General features: G+C 53.6%; 1 protein-coding gene across 5 annotated transcripts in view; it reads right to left on the bottom strand.

Moving 5' to 3' along the window:
* Positions 1-804: 804 nt before the first annotated feature.
* The window catches only part of CEMIP (cell migration inducing hyaluronidase 1), a 44,812-nt gene continuing 24,210 nt past the window's right edge, over positions 805-21,406 (bottom strand). For 3 of the 5 annotated variants that reach the window (XM_055087890.1, XM_055087892.1, XM_055087891.1), the window contains 9 exons: positions 20,914-21,094; positions 19,210-19,425; positions 15,805-16,016; positions 14,271-14,456; positions 10,451-10,655; positions 10,166-10,252; positions 9,332-9,489; positions 6,095-6,195; positions 805-4,416 (listed from right to left, as the gene is read on the bottom strand). In XM_055087890.1, the coding sequence (XP_054943865.1) occupies positions 4,289-4,416; positions 6,095-6,195; positions 9,332-9,489; positions 10,166-10,252; positions 10,451-10,655; positions 14,271-14,456; positions 15,805-16,016; positions 19,210-19,425; positions 20,914-21,094 (1,474 nt within the window). In that variant the 3' untranslated portion in view covers positions 805-4,288. Of the gene's footprint in view, positions 4,417-6,094; positions 6,196-7,877; positions 8,075-9,331; positions 9,490-10,165; positions 10,253-10,450; positions 10,656-14,270; positions 14,457-15,804; positions 16,017-19,209; positions 19,426-20,913; positions 21,095-21,406 lie in introns of those variants that run through there. The other 2 variants (XM_028495082.2, XR_008618546.1) reach the window with 2 other exon arrangements.

Here is a 21,406-nt window from a genome sequence, read left to right as displayed (position 1 = left end):
CTGACTCCAGTCCCACCTCTGCCCATTGACCCCTGACCACTCCAGCTGATAGCTCCTCCCTGCCCTCAGAGCTCTGCCACACCACTCACTGGCTCCTTTCCGACAGGGTCCCCACAGCGCTCCGCCGCGCTCCTCTTTGTGCTGCGCCGGCACCCAGCAAGTGCCCGACAGTAGCTGTTGAATGAGTGTACAGGTATGATCTCTCCCTCCAGGTGAAGTTTCTTGAGGGCAGGGGCCATGTGTCTTCCACTGCACACTGACCTAGGATGCTCAGGCTGCTCTGCCAGGTGGACAGCTGGCCCTCCATATCCGCAGGTTCTGTGTTCGCAGATTCAACCAGCCGCGGATGGAAAATACTACACAATCAGAGGCTGGTTGAATTCCAGGATGCAGAACCCACAGAAACAGAGGGCAGACTGTAAGGGATTTGAGTATCCTCGGATTTTGGTATCCATGGAGGTCTTGGAGCCAATCCCCTGCGGTTACTGAGAGACGACTGTATTTGTTTATTGACAATTTGATAGCACCAATCTGGTGCCAGCCGCTTTAAGTGGACTGAACACACACACACACACACACCACACACACACACACACACACACACATATTAGGAGCATAGATTTTTTTTTTTAAGAAGTCCAGTGTATGAGCCCCAGAAGCTTCCTGGAAATCATTAAGAGAAGAACTTTCTTTGTTGATGGAAATATTTTACATCTTCCCTGTCCGGTATGGTAACCACTAGACATATGAACTATTGAGCGCTTCAAATGTGGCTAGTGCAGCCAAGGAACTGAATTTTTATTTCTATTTCATTTTACTTAATTTCAATGTAGGTGACCTCATGTGGCCAGTGGCTGCCTCACTGGAGAGCACAGCTCTTAAGACCCTCCCATTCACCCCGTTCTAAGCTTCTCACTTTCTCCTCTCCAGGCCCCCCGAGCCCCTCTCACCTCTGCCTAGGTTCTTCTGCCCCTGTTGTCTGGCAGCTTGATTTGGACCTGTTTCTCCACCTCAGTCTCCACATTCTTCTCAGATACCGTGTTTGGCCTCTGACCAAACTGTGCCCATGAGGAAGAAACAGTCTGGCTTCGAGTCCAGACTGCTGACCCCTGGCTTCCCCTCGGGGAGGCTGCTGCCCTGACAGCTTACTGATGGCTTAGGAGTGAGAAGGACGTAGTCCATCCTGGATGCGGCCGGCCACGTGAACGACGTATTCCCTCTCCTAGGACCATCTCCACCTGCTCTCGTGAGCGCCCCCTTGGGGCAGGACAAGGTAGGACTCTGACACCTGACTAGTTCTTGGAAGTTGAGAGGCAGGTGCAAAGGGAGATTTCCTCAATCTTATTTTCTGTAGCTCTCTGGCTTAAAATGAGGCCCACTTTAATGGAAAACAAAACAAGCAGACAGGTGGATGATATCTTTTGTATGTTTACTATGGTACAGCAAGATCTTCCAAACCAGAGCCGATGTCCTCTGCCGCAAGCAGAAGGCCCTGGGTACACCCCTTTCAGGTGGTCCAAAGGACATCCCCAAACGTGACATTTAAGACAATTCTTCATTTCTCTGACAATGACTTCTCGAAGTGCACACAGAATAAATAAATAGAAAATATATCTTTGTTCATGGTGACGCCTACAAGAAATGTTTACAGACAAAACACACTATACATCTAATTCCCGAAAAAGGACCAGCTATTTCGGCAACAGGAAAAAGACAAGCATTTCAGAGGAGTGTTTTTTGTTTTGCTTTTTTTTAAAGGCCTAACTCATTTTGAGGCTTACAAACAGAAAGAACAACAAGAACAATCTTCTAAGCAGTAAGAAAATTTGTGCTACCAAGAACAGGCCCAGACACGGGCTCTTGGTGAATGGTTTAGGAAGGAAAGTTTTATGCACAGATCCTGCACTGTTTGTTAGACATATGTACAACTCTGAGGATTTTCAAATAGATTTTTTTTTTTTTTTACATGAACTGAACCAAAGACAGACAACATTCCTGGCCATCTGAAGTGATCACATCCTAAGTGGTTCACAGTATGAGACCCTTGCATTAAGAGTTTAGGAAAACTCAACGGAACTATAGACAAGAAGAACATGAGGTCATTGAACTCTCCTCCCCATGGCCTCTGATCTGCCTGGAAGAGGTCCTTCCTGGGACCTGGGTCTTTGAAGCTGCCAAGTCTTAAGCGGCAGAGTCCCACTGTCACCTCCTAGCAGCAAAAGACCTGTTTAGTGGGGACGACCTCTTTGGCAACTGGCTCGGCCTGGGGAGTGGACTCTTGGGCCGAGCCTCATTGGGTGCAGCTGGGCAGGTGGGGAGCCAAGGAAGGAAAGAATTTGTGGTTGGGGCAGGAAACGGGACGAGACCCAGAGCGACCCTGGTGTCTCATGAGGGAGTATAAGCCACAGATAGATAGTTTTCTTTCTCTGGAAGCTCTCCTGGCTCTCTCCAAGGTGGGCAAGGGAGAGAGCAGGTTATTAGGCAGTGGCTGAGAGGGCCTGGGGTGGGGTGGGCCCAAAGCTCTTCAGACCCCGGAGCCACCTAGCTGGCTCACCGAAAACGTGTCTGCTGGGCGCGCCTGCAGACCTACAGAAGCAGGTAGCACCAGTGCAGTGACCGCAGCTGCTGGGCGCCGGCTCGGCAGGGCAGGTAGTTTGAGCCAAGCGGAGGCTGCAGGACCTCCACAGCCCGGAGGAGGGCGCCCTTGTGCGAGCGGAGGACCAGGAGAGAAACAGTCATCGGCCAACTCTCTTTCTATTCTGATTTTTTTTCCCTTCAAGGGGACTTGCCCCCGTTTCGCGAGGCCACTCAGGCCGGCTGTTGAGGCAGCGTGGTGTGGCAGTAAGTGCGGGGAGTGGGGCTCCCGTCCTGGCCCTGCCCTGGCCGTGTGATTCTTCCCCAGCTTGGGGTCTCATGTGTCCCATCCATACAACGAAGGCTTTGGACTAGGTGTTCCCTAAGGTCCTTTCCAGCTCTGAAACCCCAGGCTCACTGAGGTGTGAGCGTGTCCGTGTGGGGCTCCGCGAGGGCTCTCAGGGGCCCCGATGCAGGAGCTCCCCTTTCTCGACTTGACTCCACCCCCTCTGGGAGTGGTTGGTGGACCAGCTGACCCAGCGCTCTGGCCATAATGAGCTCAGCCCATCACCCCCTCTGATGCCCGCTTCTCTATTACGGGTGGCCAGCAAGTCGAGGGCAAAGGGCGACCTTGAAGTCACCCATCTTCGGCAGATGTGGGCAGGAACCACTCCAGGGGCTGCCGCATCTCCGCCCACCCAAATGCCCCTGCCCTTCGTTCCTGCAGGAAGCTTCCTGACCACCCGAGCGCGTAAGCTCTTTCCCTCCGGGAACTGCCGCCGGCCTCCTCTTTACCTCTCTTGGCTTTCTCTGCCTGGCATCAGAGGTACACACACCCGACCACCTGTTCCACCAGCCTGCGAGCCCCTTGCCTCAGGCAGTGCTTCTCCCCACTCCATCCTGTACGCCCCGAGCACCCAGCATCATGGATGTTGGCGGAAAGGAACGTTCTCACCTACTGCTGGGTTCCGGACACAATGTGAAAAGCCACAGCATCGCAGTTCTGGCATCTCAGAACTGAAAGGACCTTTAAAAGTCACCTAGTCCAACTCCCAACCTGGGTGCCGAAGTCTCCTGAGAGGTTGAACCCCTCCGGAGGCAGGCTCGCCCTTCTCCGAGGGTAGCCGGTGCCACCTTGGTCAACGGAAGACGGAGTCCCGGTCTACACGCCAGCTCCGAAGCCCGCGGAGGTCGGCTCTTGCTTACAGGAATGAAGATTTCCTCAGGACCAGGGCTCTTCCTCCTACACCGACCACCCTAACGTGCGTGCTGGAGAGCATGGGGATGTGTGGACGACCCAGCACCCCCTCCAGGCTGCCTCCCAGCTGGGGCAGAGCTCCCGCCAAAGTGGACGTTTGCTGCCAGCGCAGCGCAGGTCTCCTCGTACGGTCCTCACACCCACACACACACGCACACACGCACACCCCACCGCAGAGGCACAGATAGGAGAGAAGCACCCAAGAGGCTGCAGGAAAGAGAAGGTTTCCAGCATCAGCCAACACTGCCCCTGGGGCTGCAGGTAGACACTTGAGTGGGGGCAGGTGGCAGCACCGGGGGTCCCTGATACCCTCCCCTTGGCCCATCAGGGCTGACACGTGGCTTTCCCCGGCAGCTGCTGGACAGGGGCTGGGGGACCAGCCAGGCTGCCCCAGGCGGCGGCCGGGAGTCCACCGTCAGAGTCCACTGCAGGGCGGCGCTGAGGTGGCAGCGGTCCTCACAGCTTCTTCTTCCTCACCACGGGGACGGGCACAACCTGGAAGATTTTGGCATGGTGGTCCTCGGTGTCCAGAGTCACCCAGGTGGGCCGGAAGCTGCCCTTGAAGCCAACGAATGCCATTTTGTCTGAAAAGCAGTGACGTCACATGAGCAGAAACTCCACGAGAGCATGGCTGTATGCCACCACCTTCCAGGCTTCCCCATCGCCATTCCCCTGCCCCCCCACAGGCACACCCTCCTCTAGCCACACTGGACTGTCCCCCGCCCCGGGAAGAGCTTTGTGGCCGGTTGCTGGTGGTACCCGGCATTGGTTTGTATGGGGCACACAGGGTCTCACCTGAGCCTCCCAGCCACCTGTGCAGAGTGCTGGCTCTGGTTCCCACAGGAGACCTCCCAGGAACCCCAGCCACCTTTGAGCTGACCCTACAATTAGCAGCGAGTCCCTGAAGCCCAGTGTCCCTATCTGTCAAATAATGGCATTCATCTACGAGATTTCTGCCCCAGCTCCAACATTCTGTGGCTTTAGAAAGGATTCCTGAGAAGTGGAGGAATTTGCCCAAGGGCACCTAGTAGATGGTGCAGCCCAGACCAGAACTCTAGACTGCCGAGCCCCACGCAGGGCCCTCTGTCTCACAGCTCAGAGCTCGACCCCGTCCGAGGGACTTGGGGATCCACGTCTACACTCAGGAACGGCCCGGCCTGGCAGGCGGCACACACCCATCACCACTGGGAAAGTGTCCCTTGACTGATGTCACCTTTATGTTCATCAGCTTTTGGCAACAGGGTCTGAATTTAAAGGACAGAGGCCCCCAAATGCTTTCAGGACCAGGCTGGAGAAGATGCTTCTATTTTCCTTGTGTTCTCTTTTGGCTCGTTTGAAGGACTTTCACTGTTCCTGATTTTTCTCTGAGAGCTGCCTGGGATAATAAGCATCCCATATGATAGATAGGCTGCTAGCTTTGATGTGTTTTGCAGTCAGGATGGCATGGCCACTAAGGATGGCTAGCTCTGGATTAGAAAAAATAAGGATCCAAATTCTAACCTAAAATTACTTAACTAATTCTGTTTCTTCATCTTAAGTGGAAATAACAGTACCTGTCACACAGGTTATTAATGAATAACTGAGATCGTTATTGGATGTTCAGCAAGGTGCAAGGCTGAGCATTACATGGTAACTACAATGGACATTATCATTATTATCTGGAGGGTTGCTCGGCCTCCCCTCTCGACCTCCCCCAGGACTCTCCCATCACACAGTCTGTAATGACGATAATGAAATGCCGCCATTTCTGTCTGGGCTGGCTTCTTCCCTAAGGGATCTGTACCAGGCTTTATGGCAGAAGAGCTGTGTGACCTTGATTCTTAAATGAGATTCTCAAATGAGAGCTCTGCCAACTGCAAAGGGCTGTACAAATGCTGGCCATCAGCTGGAAAGCCGCAGAAGACGTAGGGCCCCTGGCCGATTGGAGTAGCAGGAACTGGGTAGGAGGGTCAAACTGAGCCACTTTTCTGCTGATACTTTTGTGGAAAAAAAGGGCCACCTGCTGAGTCGATAGGTGAGCAGCTCGAGCAATTTCCTTCCGGTGTCCAGTCACAAGTTGGAATGCTGTTGCTGTGGGGCAGGGATGGGGACGAGGTGGCCTCTTGCCCACGCACACCTGCAGACCACTAGCTGCGTTGAGGATTCTGAGACCCCACCCAGGTTTGGGGGGAAAGTGGTCTGGTCGCAGCAGCGGGTAGCAGCAGCCTGCGCACCGGGCATCTGGATTCACGGTCAGGGTAAGGCCCCGTCCACGCCGCTTACCTTTCAGTCTGAGACCCTTGTCTGCCCCGAGCTTTTCCAGCACTCGAGTCCACGGGCCTCTGGAGACGTATCTTCCCTTCGATGCCATGAGAACTATGGAGCTGAGCAAGAAGGGATGGATGAGAGGACTCGACGACAAGCTGGAGTCGGGGGTTCCCCGGGAGGGATGCTGGTTTGGGCCTGGTGGGACTGGAGCTAGCAGCGCCCAGAGGCCCGCCAGGGCCTGGGCAAGGGCAGCCTCTCCCGCGTGCCGAGCTGCCCGGCTCTTTCCATGTGATGCCCCGCATCCTGAGCACCCTCCCACACATCCGGCTGCAGTTGGTGCCCACGGCCTTCTCTGCACCTGCTCTCAGCTCACTGCTGCTGCCTGTCTGTCCCCACAGAGGACAGAGCAGGTTCGCAGAGCACAGCCCCTGCGGGCGGGGCGGGGCGGGCACACCAACGACTGCAGCACCATCTCTCAACTTAAATATGCAAACCCTGTCTGAGCAGGGCTAGATGGAGACGTGGTGCTGGACGAAGCCAGAGTGGGGAGTCACCCTGTGCTCAGAGGAGGCTTAACCCCTTAGGTTCACATCCTCCCTCTCCGCTCAGGCAGGACGGCGTTACTGTTCCATTTTACAAAGCGGGTGATGGAGGCAAATGGTTACCAAGTATCTGAGAGGCCCTGCCAAAGGGGAAGCCGTGCCTGGGCGGAGGCAGAGGCCTGGGGCAATGAGCGTGCCCAGCCTGAAGGTCCTGACTTGCAAAAGCCCAGCTTGGGAGCAAAGAGTCTCTATTCCCCTGCCCTGGTTGCATTCGGGCCAAAGTGCTGGGAAAACAGCCGTCGTCGTGGTGGCAGACAGCCTGCAGGACCAGACGGCAGGAAGTGCACACCTCCCCGAGGAATAGAAACAGGGGCAGAGGCCCGACTGGGGCTTCTAGTTTGCAGCTCAGAGGAATCCTGTAACCACAGACCACAGTCCAGACATGGAAAAACCGTATAGGATTCTGGAAGCTGTTGTTACCCCCATTTGTGTCCCATTGGGGGCAGAAGGCAAGCTCTTAAAATGCAACGCTCTTGCGTGCAGGAGGAGCGGAGGGGAAGGGAGCTGGGGACTGCACCCGGCTCTCCAGGAAAGCCGAGGGACTGGTGGCTGTGAAGGAGAGAGGGAGCGTCGCAAACACAGCCTCAACTTTGGATTCGGGCTCTGTTCCCGTTCAGAAGAAAAGCTGACATCCCTTTGGCTCAGTTAAGCCTTCTTGCTGGGCTGGACTCCAACAAAGGTCATGCCCTCCAGACGGGGCTCCCAGGAGCGGGACAGGGGGACAGAGCTTCTCGTGCGCCCAGCCTCCTGACGGCACCCAGAAGCTGCCTGCACACTTCAGGTGTCCCTCTCTGTCTCAATATGGGCATCTCACGCCCTCCAAGCCCCTGACCTGTCAGCGTGGAGGTCCCCACGGGGTGGCTGGGCAGAGACAGCCCGAGAGCCATCCCTGAAGGTTCGGGTTTGAGCAGCGCCTCCTTCTTTCCCCGGGACCCTGGGGCAAGGCTGGCCCTGTGGTGGGGGGAAGGGGGGGGCGGCCTGGCTTGGGCCTGCGGTGACAGTTGGGCAGGACCTGCCTTGCCCCATCCCCTGCCGCTTTCCCGGAGGTCAGAGCGGCGTCTGGTGGCACCCGATTCCTATCTGGGTACCCAGTGCCAACCCAGGGCACGGCTCACACCAGGTACTTGGCACGGTGCACCAGGGCTGCAGCACAGGCTGAAAGCAGCCCTGCATGGGGGTAGTCCCACGCCTCTCACCCCTGGTTCTAAACAGAGCAGCTCCGCATTTCAGTTTCTTATTCCAGGCTTCTGCATCCTGTTTCATTCCCAGAAAAAGTCCTTTGGCCCCAAAAGGCATAAAAACTAAAAATCTCTAGATGATCATGTATTTCCCCAAGTTGGCGAATCTGGTCCTTCTGTATGAATCTGCACGTGAAAATGTCATGCTAAAGAAGCTTGTGATGGGGGAAGAGAGTGGAGACAAAAGGTGGTTAAGCAAAACCCCATTCTTTGGAATCTCACATAGCATCTAGTTCAAGTCACGCCCATCATGCGGCATCTCGGAAGTAGTACATTTGTTTTCGTCAATTAATATTTACCAAGCACCTCCTATATGACAGGTACCACGTTAAGCACTTAGACTGTCCGCTATGCCAGGTTGTGGCTTTGGAGTGAATTCTCCACCCATTATACTAGGAGTGTAAATATGAGTTAGATATGGTCCCCACATCAAGAAGTCCATACCCTAGATGGGGGAGTAGATATGTCCACTGGTCCTACGGGGTGCAGGGGGTAGGTAGAACTTTTTGGTTGGATTGGAAGAGACCTCACCAAAGAGGTGATACGTGAGTTAGATTTGGAAGGTGAATTACCAAAGATTTCTAGGAAGGGGACAGGAGATACATGTATCTAAGAAGCTCAACCCCCCAGTATGGTGGGTGGATTCGAGAGGGGGAGGCTGGACAAGGGAGCCTGCTGGGTGACTGCCGACAGTGTGGGTGGCAGACAGGGAGGCCCCAGACAGAGCAGCGATGCAGAGGATGCCGCAGGATAACTAGCAGGAGAGCAACGATGCCGGTAGAGTTGACAGGATGTGGTTATAGAGCGTGGTGGTGGCGAAACAGAAGAAAGACAAGAGCCCAGCATGATGCCCAGACTCTCATCTAGCTGCCCGGATGGAAGACGATAGTTTCACCGAAACGTGGAAAAGGGGGAGTGACTGGTGTTTGGGGGTTTAAAAAAAAAAAAAAAAAAAAGAAATGATGAGAATTCAGTTCCATAGGAGACATCGAGGTGGCATGGTCCAAGTTGCAGCTGGATTAAAAGTATCTGGTGTTTCAGAGGGAGATCTGGGCTGGAGATTCTCAAAAGCCACCAGCATTTGGATCATATTGAAAGCGTGGGAGGGGATGAGCTCATGCCTCGAGAGTGGGTCATGATGGGGGCACAGGGCCAGGGCAGGCTTCCCATTTGTAGCTGGGCAGACCGTCTGCCTCAGCCTGACCTACATTCACTGCGGCCCTGGCTCCAAAGGGAGAGGCACCAGGCAGGGAAGCTTCCCGGCCAGCACCCATGATGTGTGGGCAGACCGTGGACACTCCCCAAGCCTTCTCAGACCAGACTGTGCTGAAGGTCTCAGGGACAGGGAGGGGGACTCGGGCAGGGGTCCGCGGCGCCATCGGCCAGTTCCCGAAGCAGAGGTGCACACTCACTTGTCGGGGATGGCCAGCACGTAATTGAAGAGCTGCCACGGGATGCCCTGCAGGATGGCGGTCCTGAAGCTGGCTTGGCTCAACACGTGCCCTTGTCTCCCGTCAATTACTACCACCTGGATGCCATCCTCCGAGCTCGGGTACTTCTTCCCATCCACCTGCAGACAACAAGCAGCACACAGTGTGATGCAGGGGGTCCCAAAGGCAGCAGAGCCCCGAGGTTCTCCTGCCCCGGGGGGTTCCCACGCAGACTCTGAAGACAGAGGTCGCTGGTGTGGCTCTTCAAAGCATAAAACTCACTTCAGTCCGTTCCTTGCAAACCTCTGTAGTGGGCTGAATGATGGCCTCCCCCAAAGATACATCTACTGCAACCTGTGAAAGTGACCTTATTTGGAACTAGGGCCTTGGCAGAGGTAATTAAGTGAAGGATCTTGAGATGAGGTCATCCTGGATTCCAGAAGGGCCCTAAATCCAGTGGCAGATGTCCTTATAAGGACTAGACAGAGGGAGGTTTAAGACTCAGACACATGGGGGGAGACCGCGTGAGACAGAGGCAGAGGTTGGAGGGGCGCAGCTACAGCCAAGGAACATCCAGGGCTGCCGGCAGCACCGGAGGCTAGAAGAGGCCTGGAACGGACCCTCCCGCAGAGCCTCCAGGGGGAACCAACCCTGCCAGCGCCTTGACTTGGGACTTCTGGCTTGTGAGCTGTGAGAGGATAAGTTCCTGTTGTTTTAAGCCACCGGGTTTGCGGTCATTTGTGACAAGAGCCCTAGGAAACTAACACCACGTCTCAGCGAGCAAAGCCCCTTTGGGCAGGGGTGAGGGTTGCTTACTTCGATGTAGGCAAAGTCGTTCAGAAGGTGGAAGAAGCGCTGCTTGGCACTTTCCATCTTCACCTCCAGGAAGTGGTCCTTGGTCTTCTGGAAAATAAACAAAACCCAGTGTGGTTGTCAGGTTCGTGGAGTCAAGTGTACGGCCCGATGGGTGGTCACCCCCCCCTCACTGCCCCGTACCCCCGGGCACGGGAAACCGTCTGAGGAGCGGAGCAGATGTCTGGAGAGGACCCTGCTGGGGTCTGGGCCCCCTCGGAAGGCCCGGGCTCTCTGTCAGCCACTCACCAGCTGAGAACCAAAGAGCTTCTTGGGCATCGGCACATCCACGACGGCCTTCTCCGCGAACTTGGGGTAGGCTGTGGCCGCGCAGTTGCTGACGCCAGCATTCCTTGGGATCAGAGCTTTAATCTTTATTCTCTCGCAGCCTTTCACAGAGCAGAAGGAGAACTCCTCTCTCTCGTTCTGGGCTTTCAGCTTCAGGAAGAGCAGCCTGCGCACAGGAGCAGGGAGGCTGGTTCCCTTTGCTGTCCGCACCCTCCTCTTCCTCCCCCTCCTCCCCCACCCCTCCTCCCCCAAAGGCATTTACCCAGAACTGCATGCTGGCCACAGTGATTAGAGCCGGTGGGCCCTACAAAATGGATCTGGGTCTACCGCAAGGTTTTTTGGGGTTTGTTTTCAATTTTATTTATTTCTGGCTGCGTTGGGTCTTCGTTGCTGCGCGCGGGCTTTCTCTAGCTGCGGCCAGCGGGGGCTACTCTTCGTCGTGGCGCGCGGTTTCTCATTGCGGTGGCTTCTCTTGTTGCGGAGCACGGGCTCTAGGCGTGCAGGCTTCAGTAGTTGCGGCACGCGGGCTCGGTAGTTGTGGTTCACGGGCTTTAGGGCCCAGGCTCAGTAGTTGTGGCTCATGGGCTCAGTTACTCTGCGGCATGTGGGATCTTCCCGGACCAGGGCTCGAACCCGTGTCCCCTGCATTGGCAGGTGGATTCTTAACCACTACGCTACCGGGGAAGCCCTAGCACAAGGTTTTATGTGGCTGGAGAAATTAAAAACAAATGCATTGAAGAAAAAGCTAACACTGACACTTTTCCTTTTCTGAGCACGTACTCTATGCCATGACATGCACATGCCGTAAACTGACATATTATCATTTAATCCTCAGACAATCCGGTCCAGCAGGCACTGTTATCATCCCAATTTCTCAGATCCCAATGGCTCAGAGAAGTGAAGTAACTTGCCAGGACCACACAGCACGAAGGGGACAGAGCTGGGATTTTCCATCCCACCCCTGTGCCTGCTGAGGAAAATGCTCACCAAGGGAACGTGTGTGAATGTGAGGAGAAAGAGGGAAGCAGAACTGGGCGGGCCATCTGGTCCCTAGGGCTTGGCTGCCTTCAGCACAGGAGCCCAGGAAGCCCAGCTGGGATGACTTCCTGAAGATGCCCTGCTTCCCCCTCTCAGGAACACCTCCACTTGGTTTGAGTTCACTTGAGTGGCTTTACGTTTCTTGACATCAAGCAACACCTGAATAGAATAGTGTTCATATGGAAGAACTGCTGGGGGATCTCTCGCTCCGGCTGAGAACAGAGCTTCTTCCTCTGCATTCCATGCTCTGCATGGGGCGGGGGAAGCTTTGAGCTGCTTAGGAGGAAGGCAGTTCAGTGTTGCCTGTCATCATTTCTCCACCAGAGGCTCCCACACAAGGTGAGAAACCACCCCAGGGGACAAGGTCATGAGCAAAATCCCGGAAAGAGACCCAGAGACTCTGTTCCTAGGGCTTCTGCACGAGACTCTCAGTATTCAGGTTTCCCCGCTGTCATGGTCTATCAAATTATCCAAACTGGAGGGCCCTAGAAGACCATCTAGCTTCCACTCCTTATTTTCCAGACAGCAGCTGCCCTCTCTAATCCTCACCTTCGACATGGATGTGTCCTAGGCGTCTGGACTGGGAGGCCCTGGCGTCAGTAAGCCTGGGCTCAAATCCTGGCTGTGACCAGGTAGTATTTCGGAGCAGCCCTACTGATGGCCGTGCACCTGAATACTACACTTATGTATAGTTTAGCAACACCTCGCTTAGGTGGCACCTGGCAAACTCCAGGACACAGATGAAATCACCTGAGTGGGTTTTTTTTAACCTCGAAGGATTTACAGAGGTGATTCAGGGTGTGAAATATATTTCACACTTCGGGACCCCTTTCGCTTGTAGCCTACTTACTTTTTATTTTACCCCCAATTGTAACAAGCTGGTTATCAAGTGTCCTAGGCCATAGCAGAATAGAAGGTAGCCACTGAAAGCAGGTGCTCCGGATGTGAGTAAGGAAGAGCAACCCATTTGTAAGGCAGAAAGATCATGAAAACAGCCCCAAGAATTCGAAAAGCCCAAGAGTCTGGGCTTTTGCACAGGCAACAGACATGCTGTAACCCAGCCCATAGCCCCTAAGGCTATCACTGAATTAAAGCACAGCATCATAATCAATAGGTATGATGATTAACTAAGCTACCAACAAAAAGGGTGAATCAAGCAGCAAAATCTGCTTAAAGGGGAAAAATCGCAAATCTTTAAATGTGTTGGTCAAAAAGGTTCAACTTGTTTAGTGGCCGTTTCCGTTTGGAAAATTCACGCCTTTGCAACACCCCAATTCTCACGATCCTATCGATAAAAGAAGAAATCACGCACAGGTGGTGCTATGGAGACTTTTACCTTATCACCATTTTTAAAATCATAATACTGATCGCTTCTGCTGTTGTATGAAGGGTAGTTAATTCCCCCTCTGGTTTTCACATGGAAGGGTTTTGCTGAACACTCCTGCACCCGGCCCATCCCCTCACGGACGTCTTCCCGGGGGAAGTGGAGTGACGCGTGTGGTTGCTGGATGGGGGTACACAGGTCAGCCCATAGAGAGGCGGGCTCTGGTCTGCCCCCACTGCACCCTAAGTCTGGGGAGTTGGGCTCTGAGTGGGGGAGCCCCCCGGTTGTTCAGGGCTGCCCGGGACTGGGTAGGTGCACTCGGGGACAGCATTGGGACGATCTGTTCCCCAGCAGCTCCATCATCAGCAGGACAGACAGTTCCCTCTTCACCTGCTGTCGTGCCTGCTCCACCACTGGCTTAGCACTGATGTGGGAAAAGGGGTGCTACTTGCTGCTTCCCCTAATCCCAACATTTTTACTTACGCTTCTGACTTTCAAATTTGAATTTTCCTTTAATCAAACCGATAAAGCCCTAGCTTTATAGATATTTCTAAGCATCTTCTAGCTATCTCATTACTCTTGATTTCACTACAAGAGTGGAAAACATGGCCATAAAACAATCCTTTACCCTTAGTCCCCGGAGGGCTGGCTAGCAATAGCTTCACCGCTTTGGAGACGGGCTGGCATTCTGCAGATGTCAGAATACTCTCTTTTGGGGGGAGGTGACCAAATAGCTCACTGTCTCCGGGAACAGTACTCTGTCCCCATTAGATCCCTGCTGAATAGAACCTAGTGCAGTTCAGCAAAAGGGGGAGGATTTTGGTTACAGATAGGTGTGAGCTCAAAACTAGCCACGCCAAGTCTGTGCGGTGTCCCCGGAGCAAGTCATTCCTATTTATCCTGTGCCTTCTCTGACCATCTCTAATTTTTTTTTTTTTTTTTTTTTTTTGGCCGCACTGCGCGGCACGCGGGATCTTAGTTCCCCAACCAGGGCTCAAACCTGTGCCCCCGGCAGTGGAAGCGGGGAGTCTCAACCCCTGGACCTCTGGGGAAGTCCCTGCCCATCTCTAAGTTAGGGATAATATCATCTGCTCCGACTGAGTTGTATGGAATTGAGGTCCTGTACCACATTTTCTCAGTTCTAAGATTCACTGCTTTCACTTTTTTTCCCCCTGAAATAGGTATATTCACTACAATCCACGTGTGTATTAATAGAGTGCTTCTTTTACCCCCAAAGCGTCACAGCTTTAAAAATGGCATTGGTGGATATGGCACAAACTGCCTGAGAATAGAAGTGCCTAGGAAAGGATCCTACGTTAACCGGCACCAACTGCATGGCAGGTCTGAGGATTATTGGAAAGGCCGGGGGACAGAGCAGGAGAATGACCGCGTTCCTGCAGCCAAGAGGGGGCTCCTCACCCCGAGTCCTCGTCCCAGTAATAGTGGCTCTTGCCAGGGTAGCTCTGCTCCACTTTGTCCATCTGCAAGGTCCTCACGAAGATGCCCGTCTTGGACGTTTGCTTCAGCAGGCGATTGTGAACATCCGAGAGGATAGAAAAGGTGGTGCCCCGGGGGTAGCAGAGCCCCACTCGAATCCAGTCGCCCCTAGAACCGGAAGTGCAGTCAGGTTACAAGCGAAGAGGTCCAGGCCACAGGGCCTCCTCCGTGTGCCTTGGCCAGAGACCAAAGCGTTCTCCACCAAATGGCACTTCCACTTTTCAGTGGGAATTTTTGAAAGAATGCTTGCTGTTGGTAATGATTGCGTCACAAAGTGTTCAAGGAGAGAGGGAGAAACGGTGACTGCAGTGAATGAGAGGGATCATTGCAATGGGTCAGTGGGGCGTCTCCAGGGCCTGCATTGGGTGCTCTGTGTGGATCGTTGGCTCGGGGTGGGGATAGAAAAGGTGGTGCCCCGGGGGTAGCAGAGCCCCACTCGAATCCAGTCGCCCCTAGAACCGGAAGTGCAGTCAGGTTACAAGCGAAGAGGTCCAGGCCACAGGGCCTCCTCCGTGTGCCTTGGCCAGAGACCAAAGCGTTCTCCACCAAATGGCACTTCCACTTTTCAGTGGGAATTTTTGAAAGAATGCTTGCTGTTGGTAATGATTGCGTCACAAAGTGTTCAAGGAGAGAGGGAGAAACGGTGACTGCAGTGAATGAGAGGGATCATTGCAATGGGTCAGTGGGGCGTCTCCAGGGCCTGCATTGGGTGCTCTGTGTGGATCGTTGGCTCGGGGTGGGGGGGGGGGCGGGGGGAATGAACGTTCTTTCAATAGGGCTGGAGTGAAAGAGCCAGGATCCGTAAGACCCGGATTCAGCCCCTTCCTGGTCCAGCCTGACTGTGGGGCCCATTTCAACTCTTTGGGTATCATTTTCTGCAACTGATAAATATCTGTCTCACGGGACTACTGTGACATGTTAATGATATGCATAGAAAATACGTGAACGTAAATACATGAAGCTCTCTCCAGATGCCCTCAGCTTAATCCCTCTACCTCGCAGAGCCTTGTTCCCGCCCCCTTCCCCCCACCCCCCGCCCCGTAAAATGGTAACAAGAGCCACCAGGGATTTCTGACCACGTACGGAGCCCTTCATAAAGCCAGGTCCTGGGTGAAACGCCTGCTAAACACTGTCCCACTCGATCCCCACTGCAGCTCTGCAGAGTAAGACTATCCCCACCTCCTAGATGAAGGAACTAAGGTTCCCAGGGGTGAGATGCCCTGCCCGAGGTCACCCACGCCCAGAACGGGGGCTCAGCCCAGGTCTTCTGATTCTTAACCACCGAGTGATGTCACGTCTAGATCCATCCTCGTGCAGGGATGGCGTGGGCGAGCCTGAGGGTCTGTGAGCGGGAAGCCCGGGGCTTTGCAACGAGGCATCGTTATCACGGCTGCTTTGAGCTCAGCCAGAGCAGCTGTCCCCACGCCACACTGCTCCAGGCCAGGCACCCACTCACTTGTTGAAGTTGATGAGCCAGATGGTGAGCTCGGCAGGGGCCGTCTGGTCCCAGTGGATGGTGTAGCCCTTCCGCAGGGTGACGACTGGCTGGTACTGCTGGTAGTGGGTACTCCTGGTCAGGGCCCCCTCCAGGTAGAGAGGGTGGCTAGGGTAGTCATTCTTGATGATCTTCATCCGCAGATTACTGGTCTTGTAGGCCTGAATGTACATCTTTTAAAGCCCAGAGAGGAAACACACAACGAGGCAATGACAAGGGATTATTCCAAGAGCGTCTGGTTAGCATCTGACTACAGACTACACTTTCAAAAGCACTTTCTCTTCACAGAGCCCTTTTTAGAAAGCTTGAATGAAAGAAGGCCAAATAAGGGGGCATCTCTTTCTGCTGCTGAATGCAGCCTGAGCCGTACCGTGCAATCCAGCTAACGCTTTCTGTACATCTTCAAAAAAAGTGTAGAGAGACCAGTGGAAACTTGAGGGGAGTCTGCTAAACAGTCAGCGAACTTTGGAAAAGGAGGGGTATCAGGAAGGAGGAGGAAGGGAGAGAGTTTTATTACACATCTGCTGCAAATGCAACTCCCCTTTAACCGGCTGCTGTCCTGTCTGTATTTGAGAAAGAGCCTGATGCGTTGCCTACCTTCTCCCTCCGATTCTCAGTGTCCGGCCTGTGTGGCCAGTCCACGCGGCTATCAGTGCACATCGGGGGATGAATGGCATCTCATTTCAGAGACAAATATGAAAGCAAGACCGTCAGCCACCGAGTCCAAGGGACAAAACAAAAGAGCCTGGATGATTTGGGCCACCCTTGCTTTAAAACACTGTGTCCTGAGAGAGAACAGACCTGTGGTTGCCAAGGCGGGGGCGGGGGGAGGGAGAGGGATGGACTGGGAGTTTGGGGTCGGTAGATGCAGACTAGTACATATAGAATGGATAAACAGCAAGGTCCTCCTGTATAGCACGAGGAACTACATTCCATATCCTGTGATAAACCAGAATGGAAAAGACTACAAAAAAAAGAATGTCTGTATGTGTATAACTGAGTCACTTTGCTGTATAGCAGAGATTGGCACAGCATTGGAAATCAACTCTACTTCAATAAAAAATTCGTTAAAGAAAATAAAACACTGTGTCCTGTTTCAGGACCTGTCCCATTTCACGAGGTGACATCCCTGTAGCTGTGGCCAAGAGAGACCATCGCGTCAAGGTGCAATAATGTTGTGCCTTTGGAAAGAAGGGGTTATCTTCCCCTCTAGTTGTATCACATATAAAATGGGAAGAGAAACTTCAACCCTGCCCTAGTATGGTGTTGTCATGGGTATAAGAATTTAAAGGTACAGTAAAGCATTTTGTAAGCTGCAAAGTGGAGGGAGGAGATTATTAATAATAATTCACCAGTAGCCAGGTACGGTAACCTCCAAGCTCTAAGTAACAATCAGCCCTTTTTGGCAGAAAATAAGCAATGTATCAGAAAGAAAGGGTGGGAGGGAAGCTTAAGATCAAGGCTCCACATGGGATGTCTCGCCCTTGAATCAGGGATGCTGTAACGCCCGCAGTGTGCCTGCAAGCCTTAAGGGTTTGGTCAGCCTTTAGTTATTCAGGTCATGACCCCAACCTGTCAGCTCCTTCTGACTCTACTTCCCTTCTTATCTGCCCTAGACCATCAGCTCAACCACTCGTAGCTCCCGTAGCATCACATCCCTTGCCCTGCCCACCCATGCAGCAGACGCCTCGGCCTGGATCATTCCACGGGTCCACCTCCTCTGCAGGGCTCTGGAGCAGGGCTGAGGAAGTCCTGCAGCCAGGAAGAACTGTGCCCCTTCCATGCTCCGTCTGCAGTCTCCACTGGGTTTGCAGCACCGCCTGGCACTCCTTCCACACGCCTCTGTCAGCGCTTTCCAGTCTCCAGGGCACCTCTTCCCAACCTGATCACTCTTTGCAGGTCACCCGGTTCAGGCCCACTCTCTGCCCTCTCAATGCATGACCTCCCCTTCTACTGCGGAAAGAAATACCCTGGACCTCCCTGGCCCTGGCCCCTGCCTTCCTCTTTGCGCCCCTCCTGCTAACGCCGGCCCCTCCCGCCTCCGCTGGCACCTGCTCCCAGCACGGCCCCGCCTCCAGGGGCCCACCTCGCCCCCTACGGCCCTTCCCCTTCACTGGCACTAGCCCCCTGCCCCATCCCTCCCCAGACCCGAAATCACTTTTAGCTCTTTTCTCTTTTGGGGGGGGCCGTGCCTCGGGGCTTATGGGATTTTGGTTCCCTGAGGGATCGAACCCAGGTCCCCTGCAGTGAAAGCATGGAGTCTTAACCACTGGACCACCAGGGAAGTCCACCTTTATCTCTTTCCTAATGCCCGGGATGCTGACGCCACAGTGGTGAGAGTAATGCCTGCCTGTGGGATGGTTGTGATTCCTCATTCCCACGTTTTCCTGCCCCTTTGGGGGTCACTGGGCTCATGTGCTTCCGTCCTGACCAGACAGCTCTTCGTTTCCCCGGGGGCTCTCTCCCCCTGTTCATCTAGTCCTCAGCTATCCTTCCAAATAACATCAGTAACAATACTACAGTAACGCATATTTTCACATTCCAGGCACTGACTCAGCCTGCTGTCCCATGTGGCCACTGGGCCCTGGAAATGTGGCCGGTGTGGCTGAGGACCCGAATTTTAAATCTCATTTTAATTAATTTAAATTTCAAGCCCAAAGCGGGGTAAAATAGTTTTCCAGCTAAATAGTTAAAGATAGCTTTATTGTTTGGGTAGGACTAGCTTTTACTTTAATGGTAGAAAATTCGAATCCAGATTGAGTGGGCTATAAGTATAAAATATGCAGGGAGTTTCGAAGACTTAGAACAGGAAAAAAATATGAATGTAAAGTGCCTCATTAATGATTTTTTTATACTGATTACATGTTGAGATGATAGTGTTTTGAATATATTGAGTTTAACAAAGTATATTATTAAAATAGATTTCACCCATTTCTTTTGCCTTTTTAACGTGGCTACTAGAACATTTAAGATCACCCGGATGGCTTGCCTTGTATTTCTGGTGGAGAGGGCTGGTAAAGCACTCTATGTGCTCACTAAAAGGGTTCAACTATTATCCTGATTTTACAGATGAGGAAGTTGACACTCCAAGAGTTTAGGTAACTTGCCCAAGGTCACACAGTTAGTAGGTGCCAAAACCTGACTTCTTTTTCTAAGCATTCTGCTTACAAAGTGTTTTCACTTGGACTTTTTGAAAATCCTACTGGGTTAGCAGAAAAAAATAAAAAGAAAGAAAGAAGAATGAAGAAGAAACCTATGTCCCTTTGTGGCCTGGCACAGAGGCAGGCATGCAGTAGGCTCTCACTCAGTGCCTGTCCCATGAGTGAGTGGCTGGTGACACTGAGGAGGTGTGCCCTGCGTCCCCACCTGTGCATAGCGCCCACTGCAGATGGCGCCTCTCCAGTCCGGAACGTTGATGCAGTCTGGGTGCCGGACCAGCCAGTTGTCGTCCTTGGTCAGGTAGGAACCAGGGTACTCGGACACGGAGCCATCCACGTCATGGAACACTGACGTCTTGTCCCCGTCCATATCCAGCTGGTTGAACCAAGGCCCAGGCTCTCCGAAGAACACTCTGGAAGTAATCTAAACAGAGCCCAGGAATGTGAGGCTGGACCAGAAGGTGAAGGGAAGCAGCAGCTGTCGTCAGGCCAGGGCGAAGTTTCCGATTTCCAGACATTACAAACCAGCCAAACCAAAGATGCTCTGGGGTAGCACAGGAAAGCGTACGGCTGACCTCTCGGATGGAGCCAGAGAAACAGCCAAACATTCACTGTGCCTCAGCTCTCAGACCCAGCATGTTATTTTGGCCTCTGCTCACTGGAGGGTTGGCTGCTGTGTGTGACCCTGGAGAGAGCTCTAATACATGGCTCAAAACACTGCAGGGATGGGGAGGCAGGCACAGGAGGGTGTGCGTGTGAGAGTGTGCGTGAGTGTGCGTGTGTGTGTGTGTGTGTGCGTGAGTGGGTGTGAGTGGGTTGAGTGAATGTGTGAGTATACATGTGTGTGCACACGTGTGAGTGGGTGTGACTGTGCGTGTGCACACGCGTGTGTGGGTGTGACTGTGCGTGCGTGTGCACACGCACGTGTGTGAGTGGGTGTGACTGTGTGAATGCGTGTGTGTGCGTGAGTTGTGTGTGCGCACACGTGTGCGTGAGTGGGTGTGTTTGTGTGTGAGTGTGTGTATGTGGAGAGGGAATGAGGCTGAGTGGCAGTGAATGTATGAGAAAGTACATATACATGTATAATACACACACACACACACACGTCGTGTGGATATGTGGGAGAGAGAAGGTGTGTGAGAGTGTGCGGTGTGTTTCAGGAAGACAGTCTATCAACATGAGCCCTTGGAGATTTCCATGAGTGACCTCTTTCAGGCCCTCCGTGGCCTGAGTAAAGAAATTCAGTGACTCGAGTTTCCCGTCTTTCCCTCCGGCTGCCAGGAGCTGGGCAGAGGGCAAAGGGCAGGAACAGAGGGCTGGAGGAGGAGGGGAGGCCTGGGCAGGCTGTAACCCAGAGAAAAGGCACCGGGAGCCCTGCGCCTGCCTCGTCTCAAAGCGCAGCCCTTTGTCCTGACCTCCTCACCCCCGGCTCCTAACCTGTTGGCTGCCTAGGGCTAGGAGGGCCCTGTTTATGTTCCACTCTCCGGGAGACATTAAACCGAGCATCTTCAGCAACGATTCCTTGGGGAATTGCTGGGGGTTTCTTAGATGAATTGTGCTACCTGAAGTGGCCCGGTCACCAGACTCGGTAGGTCGAACCCAAGAGCCTTGGAGGAACAGAGCCTCAGAACCTTGAGGGCGGTGGAAAGTTCCTTCTGAGGTTTGGGTGGGCTCTGAGCAGGGTGAGGGCAAGGGGGCATTTACCCAGACTTGACCTGTGGGGCAAACTACACTTGTACTTTTCCAGTTTGGACGCAGACAGACCTGGGACGTGGCCCAGCCTGCTTGGAGGAAAATGTTCAACCCCTGCGGTGGTGGCAACGGCTCAAACTCCAGGCCCCCCAGGGACTTGTGAATCACCGCCCAAAGTCTGGGTTTGCCGGGAGCTTGCCTTGGCGCCTCAGGGACTCACCGGGACGTCCTCAAAGGCGATGCCAGTTACGTTGTTATGGGGGCAGCTCTGCCAGGCGTTGTTCAGACGGAAGGCCAGGGCGCTGGTGTGCCGGCCCTCCAGGGCTGCAAACTTGCGGAAAGTGCAGTTCTGGATGTTGATGGGGCCGTCGTAGAACTGAATTCCTCGGATCGGGAAATTCCTATGGAGTTAAGGAAGCCAGATGTCAGGCTGATTGCCATGTTGTGCCGCCACATTGTTTACACCCTCCGAGGTGGATGGTAAGAGACCTTCTGGGTAAACCATTCCCGATTCCCACCCCCAAAACTCCCCCTATAACAGAACATTATTGATGCATTAATTAATTCACTGAGAAAGCATTTATGGACACAGTAAATGTCAATAAATGATTACTGGAGGGCTTCCCTGGTGGCGCAGTGGTTGAGAGTCGGCCTGCCGATGCAGGGGACGCGGGTTCGTGCCCCGGTCCGGGAAGATCCCACGTGCCGCGGAG

Source organism: Physeter macrocephalus, chromosome 11, assembly GCF_002837175.3.
Source record: "Physeter macrocephalus isolate SW-GA chromosome 11, ASM283717v5, whole genome shotgun sequence".
Classification (NCBI taxonomy): Eukaryota; Metazoa; Chordata; class Mammalia; order Artiodactyla; family Physeteridae; genus Physeter; species Physeter macrocephalus.
This window is presented reverse-complemented; position numbering and strand designations above follow the sequence as displayed.